Consider the following 12,970-nt stretch of genomic DNA (forward strand, 5'->3'; position numbering starts at 1 on the left):
ATGAGTGACACCTTACCTAATTTTGTAAAATTATAAAAAAAAACTTGTAGTTTTTCAATTTTTGGTTGAATAAATGGATTAAATAAAGCATACATTTTTTCGTTTTATGGTATTTATCTTTATTGTATTGATAAATATTGATCAAATGCTTGTAATGTAATTTCATGTTCTTTCTTCGTCTGTAATACAGGGTGACCAGAAAGTTCTGGCACTCATTTTTATTAGTTTATTAGACTTAAGAAAATGTATTATTTGTCAATATTTTTGTTTTTGCAGAGATAGCTAAAAGGCTTAAAATTCCTCGAAGAACTGTCTATAACAATTTGAAACGTTTAAAGGAGACAGGCAGCACCGAAGACAAGCCTAGAGGTGGAAGACCACCGATATCAAGTAGCAAAATTATAATCAAAAAAGAGCGTTATAGAATTCGTTGAAATCCAAGGAGGTCGATGAGAAAAATGATAAATGATTTGCAAATAGGTCGTGAATCTCTAAGAAAAATATGCAAGGATAAGCTAAAACTTATCCCATACAAGATCCAAAAAGCTCATCTTCTTACAGACAATATGAAGAAAGAAAGAATAGAAAGATGCAAGCTTTTGCTCAAACGTTTTTCTTCGGCGCGCCACTCAGGAATTGTTTTCACTGATGAATGTTTATTCAATGTTGAAGCTTTCTTAAACCATCAAAATGATCGGATATTTTCCAGAAGTGTCAGTGATGCAAACATGAGGGTATAATCACTTCTCGTTCAGGACATCCGCAATCCGTTATGGTTTTCAGTCAAAACTATTTAAATAATGTCCTCATAAAAGAATTACTTATATGGTCCCAATCACACTTTGGTACAAAGCCCTGGACATTTTAACAGAATTCAGCTCTTGTCCATAAGACAAAAATCGTTCAAGGGTGGTGCAAAAACAATTTTCCAAATTTTATCAGCGCCCAAGAATGGCCTCCCTACTCGCCAGATCTCAACCCGTTGGATTATTCTGTGTAGTCAGTTTTGAAGATCAAGGCATGTTCTATCCTTCATAGGAATTTGGACTCTTTGCGCCAAGCACTTCAGAGGGAATGGAATAATCTTTCTCCAGAATACCTGCGCGTCGCAGTCAATGATTTCCCCAAGAGACTTAGGGCCTGTATCAGAGCCTAAGGCGGTTATTTCAAAATGTCGTAATGTGATTGTTAGTTGTTAGAATAAAGTTTATTTTTAATCTTATTTGCCTTTTTTAAATTTAGTTGTTTTTATGGCAATTTTACTATGTGCCAGAACTTTCTGGTCGCCCTGTAATGTTACCTCTTCTGTGATACATCTGTACAATGCTACTCTTCTGGTATAAAAGTTTATGAATATGCACATAAACATACAAACGCACACACATATACACATACACACAAATACACGTACACATATCCAGATACATACATACATACATACATACATACATACATACATACATACATACATACATGCATACATACTTTCATACAGACACATACATACATACATACATACATACATACATACATACATTCATACCTTCATACATACATACATACTTACATACATACATACATACATACATACATACATACATACATACATACATACATACATACATACATACATACATACATACATACATACATACATACATACATACATACATACATACATACATACATACATACATACATACATACATACATACATACATACATACATACATACATACATACATACATACATACATACATACATACATACATACATACATACATACATACATACATACATACATACATACATACATACATACATACATACATACATACATACATACATACATACATACATACATACATACATACATACATACATACATACATACATACATACATACATACATACATACATACATTTATACATACATTCATGCATACACACACGCATACATACATATACAGACATACATACACAGGGCTGCCGCGTGGGTAAGAGGCGCCTTTGTGCCAGATTATTTTCAGCGCCCTTCCCTGAACTGAACCCCAATGTCAAAAACTATGATTTGTTATGAATTTAATCATTAAAATATTTACAATGAATTCTTTTATTTTATAAAATAATTACAGGTTATATAATACGAGAATATACAGGTTATATACATACAATATACAATACTAAATCTAAGCAATCAATAAAATTTGCTTGTCTCAAACATATATTAAGAATTAGATTACTTTATAATAATTCATCAATCAAAAATAAAAATACCTTTTACATATTTACTCTTCTAGCTTTAGCAGCTACAAAGTTCTTTATGAGATCGTTAATATCTATGGAATCCAAAGTATCGCTTTCTATTGATATTATGGATAAGTCCGTTAATCGTTCTTCTTTCATGGTAGACCTTAAATAGTTTTTAATTAGTTTTAACTTAGAGAAATTTCTTTCTCCAGAAGCAACAGACACAGGTAATGTTAAAAAAATGCGTAATACAATAGCAAATATTCGGGAAGATCTCATTTAATGCATTTTTATAAATGTCATTTAAAACCTCGTGAGGAGACAAGTTAGATTTTATAAAAAGTTGAATGGTTTTTAATTCTTCGTTTAGAACTATACCATCAATATCTTCATCGTTTAAGTTTGCATTTGTTAATTTTATATGCAAATTTTTGCAGTGTTTCAATAAATCCTCATTATCCCATTGTTTTAGTTGGTTGATGTTGTGTATTATTTTGAAATCTTCGATGTGTTGTTGCAATCGTTGAAATCGTTCTGAAATTGACGATATAGTGGTGACCAGAATCGCGAAGTAGAAATTAATTTTAAAATCATGTATTGCATCGTTCACTGTATCATCTGATGCTTTGTAATCAAATAACTTCCTTTTTTTTCGCTTTCGAGTTTCAGGGAAATCAGGCTCAATATCAAGTTCTCTAGCTTTAGCCATTGCAGACGTCATAAGTTCTTCAAATTTCTCATCAGTTCTAAGACTTTTTAAGTTTTTCAAAATTGAAATAGGATTTTATGTTACTAATTGTATATCGAATGTGGGCTTTTGCATTATTTTGCTGACAACATTGACAAGATTCAATAAATCATACCAAATTGAGACGGAACACAAAAATTTAAAAGAACAAATTTTTGAAATTATATTATTTGCTTGAGCTCTAGAATCCATGTCTTTTGTGTGGTCATTAGTAATATCTAATAGAGCTTGATAAATTTCTGACATATACATTTTTAGAGGTTTCAGGACTTCTATCCGACTTAACCATCTAGTTGCAGAAAGTGGTTTTAGAGTTAAGTTTTTAGCGTATTTTTTTAATACATCCCACCGTTTCACACTGATTGAAAAATAATTATATAGTTCTTGAATCACACTAAAAAAAATTTCCGTCTCAAATGAAATTTTAGCAGCATCGTTCACTACTAAATTTAATGAATGAGCAGCGCATGGAACATAAGAAGCTCGTGAATTTATTTCAAGAATTTTTTGTTGGAGTCCATTATGTCTCCCACGCATCTTGGCTCCGTTATCGTTCAACTGTTCGCGTAAATCTGATATATTAATGTTCATTAATTTCAAATGGTTAATGATGAACTCGAATAAACCTACACCGGTTGTGTCAGTTACACTTTGGAATCCTAAAAAATGCTCACGTATTTCTGCAACATTTCTAGATTTATTGTGATAAACATATCTTATGACAATGGTTAACTGTTCAGTATGGCTTATGTCTGGTATTGTATCAAGAATGATTGAATAATATTTTGAAGAGTGGAGCATTTCTAAAATCTATTTCTTAATAGCGTCACTTATAATGCTAATTATTTCGTTTTGAATCTGATCACCTTAATAATGACTAATATTCTTTTTCTCAGACGTTTGAACGCGATGTAAATGTTCAGACATTAATGGATCGAATTTAGCAATGATTTCGATTAATAGCAAAAAGTTTCCATCGTCGTTTTGAAAAAGATTTTTAGTTGAACCTCTAAATCCCAAGCATTGTCTTGATATTTATCAACTTGATATTTATTACTGTATTATATGAATAATTCGTTCCACAACCGATCGCCAATAATTTTTTTTGGTTTCGAAGAGCCGTTGTTGCATTGCATCAATTGAACAATTTTTTTTTAGTTCATTCTCAATTCGATATATTTTGAACTGTTTTCTATGTGCCCAACACTAGTTTCGTGAACTTTTAATATGTGGCTTAAGTGTTGCCAATCATTACAACCACTAGTAAGTTGTGTAGTATTGTCAGACATTAATTTGCAAAAGTAACGAAATACTGAATTATGAGTTTTCGAATAAAGCAAATAACTCCTGCAAAATTTTTCCCCGTTTGATAAAGTTCGATAATAATAATTATCAGAAAATTTACGTCCAGACACATTTTTTGGGAAGTCTTTGAAAATTAATTGCTGACGATCATTTTCCATTAAACAATCTCTTAATTTTATATTAATTTGTTTTGGCCATGTAGCCGGATCGTTAAAATCAATTTTTTCGGAATCGGAATCGATTTTATTAATTTCTTTGTTTATGGAGACACCAGAAGAAGAACTTGGTGTTTCGGGATTCTGGTCTTGATTTTCTTCCGCTGCAGTCGTAGTAGAATTAATAGTTTTAATAGTGAATTTATCTATTGTTAGCCTCTTCTCGCTTAAGTCGATTTTTCTTATTTTGCGCGCCTGATAATTTTGATTTTTTTCCGATTCCAGACATCTAAGGATTTTGTTAAAATTTATTATACATTAATATTTTAAATTCATTTATATTTTGTGGAATAAAAAATTCTATATACGAATTTAAAGCACTGGTAAAAAAATTTATTGTTTTCAAGTATAATAGAAAATACAATATTGGGTTTTATAAATCAGAACATATTCGTTTTTTGTAATAGTCACATATTTAATAATATTTCTTATTTAAAAGAAAAATTTCACGCATTTATTCTTTTGTGATAATATTTTAATATTGTAAAATATACTTAGGGTAGGGTGGGGCAAGATGCCCCCCTTAACAAACTTTAGCGTGTATAACAAATACTTTTACATTTTCTAGTAATTTTTCTTTTTAATATCAAAGTTTACTTATAAGAGAAGACATTGGTAAGATAAAATAACTACTTTAATACTGGTGATAAACTTTAAAATTAAAAAAACTAATAATAGTGCAAGGAGACATCTTGCCCCAGCCGTGGGGCAAGATGCTCCAAAGAGTGCATCTTGCCCCAAACCTTTAAAACAGTTGTTAAAAATAACTATCAATTAAAATAAAAGCTATTAATAGTTCTTTAAAAAACTCTTTACATTTTATTAAAATAACTGAAATATAAACACTGCAATTATTCTATGCAATTGTCTTGAAGATAAATAACTTTTTTAAATTTATATCACTAACATAAATGTTCAAATAACATATACATGATTCACAGTAGTAGCATAAGTTTGAATCATCTGGACCACATGAAAAGTGGTACCAAGATGTACATTTACTACATTGTGTCCAATCATCAAATGGTGGCACATTGTATGGGCATATGGTGCATAGAGTTGTATCAGTGATAAAACTTTCAGAGGCAGAAACCATATCTTTCTTCCTTTTCATTTGTTTCTTTATGCCATTAGGTCTTTCTGCTTTCTGCTTTTCACGCTTTTTCACTTTTTTTGTTTTCAAATTTATTGATTTCATTTTTTTGCTTGATCACCTTATTAAGTGCAGCTTTTTCTTTACACAATATGACTGCTTGTTGCTTTTTTTTACATTGTTTTCATGCTCTTCTAGTCGCTTCTTGAAAGGTGAAGAAGTAAGGTTTTCAGCTGACTCTGTCTTTCTCTTTCGTTGTCTTAAAACAGGAATTTTGGGATGCGGAGAAATCTTTTCCAAAATATTTAAGGAAGAAGTAAGGCCAAGATACTCATCAACAATTGGCAAAACTGCATCATCAACAGCCTTCAATTTTGCAGCAGTAGTTGTTGTGCTCATGACATTTGCCAACTGTATAGGTGCAACAAGAGGCAAATTAGGCAATTCACTAGACTGCTGACAGATTTTCAATGGCTCAGCTTCATTAGTGAGCAAAGCTGCTTCAAAGGCTTCATCATTAAAAATAAGGTCATTTATTGGGTATAAACCAGAGCATCTAAAATCATTGATTGCTTTGTCAATGTTTGCAGTAAAGTTGTAGGCAGTTGCAAAAATACCTGCCATGTCAAAAAATGAAGTTCTACGCCCCTGATGTGATAACATCCAGTTGCTTGCTGCTGTATTGTAGCCAACTTTCAATGGTTTAAAAAATGTACGATCTAAAGGTTGCATCTTGTGTGTACAGAGGTGGAAGAGTTATGAGATGGATCCCATTGTCACGACAAAAGTTAATGGCCTCAAGTGTTTTGTGACTGTGATGACCATCAAGTACAATTAATTGCTCATTAGTTTTAGATGCATGAGTCACATCAACAAAATGTGTTATCCATTCAATGAATAAAGATGAATCAGTCCATCCACTGGAGCTAACTTTAATAATTGAGTCTGAAGGTGCACCAAAAGCCAGCCTATCAGTCATTCGCTTACGGGGAAATATAAATAAGGGTGGGGCATAAGTGCCACTAGCACTCATTGCACACACAACTGTCACAGTAGCGCCTCTTTCTCCACTAGTTATTTTCGAAATTTGTCGTTTGTCTTTCGTTGCAATTATTTTTCCTGGCTTATGGACATTTGTGATTCCAGTTTCATCCATATTCCAGAGCTGTTTGGCTGAAAACTTATGTTCCTCAAATAATGACTTGTATACTGAAAAAAACTGATTTACTTTTGGTTTATTGAAGCCAATGGCTCTGCTGAGACTGGTGGCTTGTGGAGCTCGAATAGAAAGTTGTGGATTGCAAGACATGAATCCTCGCAGCTAATCCACTCCTGCCATTTTTGACTCTTTATTAGAAGGATTATCAATTCCCATTTGTTTAGCAAAATCATATGCTAGGCGACGCACATCTATTGTTGTCAAGTCAAATAATGCTGTTTCCATAATCTGAACTTGTGTAAAAATCTTTAATCCAAATTCTTTACTAAAAACAGGAAATTTTCCACCCAAAGACAAACCACCAGCTACTTTTACTTTTCCATCTTGATGACGTTGTAATGTTTTTTTATTAATACTAAATTCTGATGCAACATTCTTTAGACTGCAGCCCATCTTTATTATATCTAATGCTGACTTTATTTATAATTTGTTGCACCTTTCTGTGTTTTTCGCACATAATTTCTCACCATTATTTGTAATATTTAAATATGTATCTAAAGAAATATTAAAACCTTAAAATTTTAATTATATAAACATACAAACACATACACAGTATCATATAATTATTCAAAACATTATTATTTTATACATTACATAACATCTATAAATTAACTCTATAAATCAATAAATAAAATATAAACCAATAAATAAAATATAAATATAAACCAACATATAAACATTGTCAATAACTAAATTAGTAAACGTTTTTATGTTCTAAACACACTTTCAAAATGGTAGAAATTCCGTAAAACCACGACGCAAGAAGCCCTTTGAGGGCATCTTACCCCACGTAACCGAGGACATCTTACCTCATCTGTATTGAGTGCAAGTTTAATACAAATAAAATTAATTTTATTGCTAAGTTATAAAATTTCTTGACTATATTTTATTGTGGGATAAATTCTCTATAAAACAATACATTTCTTACCTTAATCGTATAAGTATTGCCAATCCAATAAACATTCAAAGTTAGAAGCAACCTACTAACAAAGTAGCAAAAAGACTTCTTGCTCCACGGGTTATCTTGCCCCACCCTACCCTACGTTGAAATTTTATAATGAATGCCTAATAAAAATCAAAAAATATTTGTTTTACACAGAAGACAAATGCAATCCCAGGAGAAAAAGTTCTATAGAATTTCTATAAACTTTTGAAGCAAATGCCCTATAGAAATTCTATAGAATTCTGTAGAATTTCTATAGAATGTTTATTAATTTCTAAGAAATTGCTATAAAACTTTTTTTTCTATATAAAAAAAAAAGAAAAAAAGTTCTATAGGAATTTCTATAGAAATTAACAGAGATTCTATAGAAGTTCTATAGAATTATATAGAATTTCTGTAGGCCATATGTTTCAAAAGTTTATAAAAATTCTATAGAACTTTTTTTTCTGCTGGGGGGGGGGGGGGTGGTATTGATTAGATGTAAACATCATAAATGAACATATATATTACATTTTACGCAAACGTCGCACATGAGCATAAGTGTGTATATGTGAAATGCTGCGCGCCGCGGTGACGCCTTTATCGAACGAAGTTGAGCGATCTACATCGATCGCATCGCACGAAGTCACAAGTGCGCTTTCATAGCGTAGTATAATAAGGTATACGTTGCGCACGCGTTTCCAGTATCTCTCTAATAAATCCATATATATCACCTTTTATTTTATATCATTTAATTTTTTTATATTTAGTTTTAATTTTTTTTAACTAGTGAGGTGGCGCCGAGTGAAAAAGGCGCCTGACGGCGCCTTTTTTACACTGCGCCCTTGTGCGGAGCACAATATGAACAACCGTACGCGGCGGCCCTGTACATACAGTTATGTATATATATCCATATATATATAAACGCATATATATATACCCATATACATACAAACACACATATATATATCCATATACATATAAACACATTCACATATAAACACATATACATACACATACATACACAGACACACATATACATACGTATACACAAGAAAGGGGGTTGGAGATTAGTTGGTTTTACACTTGAACATAAAACAAAGAACATTAAAAACATGTACTTGATATATATTAAGAATATTCATAATAATTAAGAGAGGCTTTTAGTGAGTAAGACGATCTTTGAAATTTATAAGTCATGCAAAGTGCTTCTGTTGACATTAAAGTGGTTTTTAATTATTTTTGTAAGCGCAACCTCACGCAATATTAGCATAATTAATATGACAATGTATAAAAGAGTAATAAAGTTGAATTAGTAGATATTTATTCAAAACGCTTCTTACTCAAGACGCCAATACTTTTTGCAATTTTACTACATAAGTTTCTGATGTGATTTTTCAAGGATAGATTTTCATCTATAACAATACCTAAAAAGTTTGTAGACGTTACTCTTTTTATTTAAATATTATCAATGTTAAGTATAGGCATATCAATTGGGAATAACTATTTTTTAAATGATGGATAAAAGAGAGTCCATTTAGTCTTATCAATATTTAGCGATAGTTTGTTTGATTTGAACCAATTAGATATTTTAGTTAACTCAATATTCATATCATTTAAAAAATTATTGATACTATTACATGACAAGAAGAGGTTAGTATCATCAGCAAACATGGTTGTTGTTAATTCGGAGGCTTTATAGAGATCATTTACATAAATTAGAAATAATAGGGGTCTTAGTATAGATCCTTGTGGAACTCCACAGATTATATTTAGAAAGTAAGGTAAAGAAGATCCTTCTACGTGGACATATTGTTTGCAATTTTTTAGGTAACTTTTAAGTAACATTAAAGCTTTTTCAGTAATACTATAATATTCAAGTTTTGTAAAAAGTATTTCATGGTCAATTGTGTCAAACGCCTTAGATTAGTGTCTCAAATTGTAAAAATGGAATAGTATCGATTAGTATTTTCTTACTTAATTAATAGTACTTTTAAGTTAACTTAGAAGACCGGAAAAAGTTTAAAAAATTTTTAAATATTTTTTTGAGTTGGTTAAATTCAATTAATTACCTTCACAAACCGAACCCTCAGTAGTTGTATGTTCATATGGCCGACGCAAACACGTATTATTTGGGGTACGTTTAAAAAAAATGCCGACTAATGTTGTTTTTTTTAATAAAATTTAATCATTCTTGTATTGTAATGTTTATAAATATTTAATAAGCTTAGAATTCTTTAAAGAACCAAATACTAAAAAACCAAAGTCAAAAAAAAAGTCATAAAGAAGAAGTTTTTTTCTTGATTTAGGAATAAATTAGGTATTTCTGAAAAATCGATTTTTCAGAAATACCTAATTTATTCCTAAATCAAGAAATTTTTTTTTATTTATCAACCAAAAAAAGAGTACAAAGACAAATAAAAAAACAATAATATAAATAATTTTAATTAAACATTAAAAAAAAGTTAAAAGTTTTTTTCTAAATTCTCCTAAAATAAAAATATTCAGTTAGAACCTTGTCAAACGAGTTGGTTTGACAAGGCTCCGTTTCATTAAAACCGTAAAAACTTTTACGGTTTTACTGCCAACATATTTACTCATTAAACTGTTTAGAGCATCTATTATGTTAAAGTCTTTATGTTCATTTTCATTTTTTACATGATAATTTTTAGAAAAGACAAAAATACTAAGAAATTCAAATTTTAGCAAATTTTTAAATAATTATAAAGCTTGAGTTCTAGTATTTTTATCTAAATAATAACCCAATAGATTTTATTGATTCGGCCTGAGCTGGTTTAGATAAACTACGGAGTTATAAAGAATTTATAATCGATATTAAACTTTATTGTAAATGTCTATATATCTTTGTACTGCAATAAAAAATATCATTCTAACGCAGAGAATATCTATATTATCTATTAGAGTGTATCTATAATCTATCTATATCTAAGATTATCTATATGATTCTATCTATAATAATTGCATCGCAGCGATTTTTTAGAAATGTATTAAACCTATGGGCCTGGCATGATATAAATATATTTAAGCAATTATGAAGATCAAATACTTTTTGTTGTGCACCATTTACTTTATAAGACATACTAATTTATGTTTTATATTATACATGCATAAATATCAAAATTATGTTGTTGTTATTTTAATCATTTCCCAGCAAACATTCTATAGCGGTCCACAGCAAATTCACTAAAATAATGTTTTCTGGGTATGCTATAAGATACACGACTTACCAGATTTGTTTTCTCTTTCTTTTTTTTCAATTTTATTTAATTAATTGTAACTTCTAAAAAAATAAATCTGCACTTCAGCAAAATTGTTTAAAAAACCTATAAACTTTATTTGAATTATTTGTTCATATCGCTCTATTATTCAATTTCTGCACAATTTTGCTTACTAAAGTGCCTACAGAATGTTGTTAGGTACTGATCAACATTCTATAATTAAAACGGTTTTAAACCATTTTTTATAATTAATAGTAAAAACTAAAGTCTAAAAATTATGTATCATCAAAAAGAGTTTTGAATTGCCGACTAGGGTAACTTAAAGCATTTTTTCTCCGCACATCCCTCTATTTACGGACCTGCGTATCCTACCTATTTAGTCAGTCAATGTGTGTACGCTTCTTTAATAATTTACCTATTTAAGCTAGTATGTACACTCTTCATGTTCTACCTATATAAGTTAGTCGGTTTGTTTTTTTTGTTTTCGACACTGTTTATTAAGTTGATTTGCATCACTACTCCTTTATTTTGTTTTCAACACTACTCATTAAATTCATTTGAAATACTATTCCTATATTTTGTTTTTATCACTATTCGTTAAATTCATTTGTGACATTATTATTATCAAAAAAAGCAACAATTTTTTTTATTTCTTTTATTTTAAAAAAAGCTAATACCGTATTTATTTGACAAAATGATTTCTTAATCTTCTAACTTGCCTTCAGCTTTTACTCTAGTCCTACGAATTATGTAACAAGCATTGATTTTGATATAGTAAGTTGTGAGGGTAATCATATTTCCCATTACCACTTTGCACTGAAGTGTCTCCTAGGTTTTTAAAGTTACCGCAGGTTTCTAAAGTTACCGTAGGATTTTATTACAATTCGATTACAAATGCGTCCGCAATTAAAATTATTGTATTTTAACAATAATCTTTTTAACATCCTATTAAACTTATAATCTAATAAAATAATGTCTTATCATGGTGAGTTTAATTGTTATAGTAACTATTTTGCTTTAGCTGTCAGTAAAAAACGTGTAGTGTGGGGCATTTTTTACTGTCTTACAATATAGGTAAACAAAAAGTTGTGTTAAAATATAATTTTGTGCTGTGTCACCAATAAATTATTCAATTCTCAATAAATAAAATATTCAGATCTTAAGCATACATTTGATCATACATTTTGAAATATATTGGGGTATTTTGGTTCCCACGCTCTAGTCAGTGCAATGTTTTGCAAAAGTATTCTTACTTTACATAAGTATGAACATCTTTGATAGATAAGTTTTCAGAAGATGATGTAGAAATGGGTAAAAATAAAGCTGATATTTTTTTCCAGATCAATAAGTGGAGAGCTAGTATGTGAAATGACATTTCACATACTAGCTCCCCACTTATATTTAATGGACACATTTCAAATGTGTCCATTAAATATAAGTAGACACCATTATATATAAGTAACGTTATCAAATATAAATACATGTGCGCAGTTTGCAAGATGCTTTCTCAATTTTATTTTAACTAAATCAAATCATATTTTGATTTCAGGATTTTTAGCATGGCTTCTTGAATTGTTTAAATGTTCAGTTTTATTTGGTGTTATTTTAGGAAAGAAAATGTGCAATCAGTCTTTATTTAGTTGACAATCTATAAAACGTGTATCAATATTGTTTGTTATAATAAAATCTTGTATCAGATCTTTTACCTCACCTCTAGTGAAACTCCAGCTCTAATCAGCCATTAAAATAACGCATTCTGACAACTCTTTTTCTTGCCGCAAAGACAAAACTGTTTTTCGTTCTGGATAGGCATCAATAGATAGGTTACCTTTTTCTGGTTTTAAAAGAGCTCTCCTGTTACACCTAAATGTTTAGATGTCTAGTTTATGGATATTTCTTTATTCAAAATAGAATTGCAGGTATCTATCATTTCCTGGCTTTTTCTATCATATTTCCTTCCTCCCTGTTTTAAATTTTT

The 12,970-nt window shown here is 30.0% G+C and overlaps 2 protein-coding genes across 2 annotated transcripts; both read right to left on the reverse strand.

Moving 5' to 3' along the window:
• Positions 1-4,153: 4,153 nt before the first annotated feature.
• LOC136079379 (zinc finger MYM-type protein 5-like) lies at positions 4,154-5,717 on the reverse strand. Its single transcript, XM_065795114.1, has 2 exons — positions 5,404-5,717; positions 4,154-4,748 (listed from the first exon to the last, which is right to left on the reverse strand). The coding sequence occupies exons 1-2, from the start codon at positions 5,715-5,717 to the stop codon at positions 4,154-4,156; spliced, it is 909 nt and encodes a 302-aa protein (XP_065651186.1).
• Positions 5,718-6,315: 598 nt separating this feature from the next.
• Positions 6,316-6,921, reverse strand: LOC136079380 (uncharacterized). Its single transcript, XM_065795115.1, has one exon. The coding sequence runs from the start codon at positions 6,919-6,921 to the stop codon at positions 6,316-6,318; it is 606 nt and encodes a 201-aa protein (XP_065651187.1).
• Positions 6,922-12,970: the final 6,049 nt, after the last annotated feature.

This window comes from Hydra vulgaris, chromosome 04 (genome assembly GCF_038396675.1).
Source record: "Hydra vulgaris chromosome 04, alternate assembly HydraT2T_AEP".
NCBI classification, from domain to species: domain Eukaryota; kingdom Metazoa; phylum Cnidaria; class Hydrozoa; order Anthoathecata; family Hydridae; genus Hydra; species Hydra vulgaris.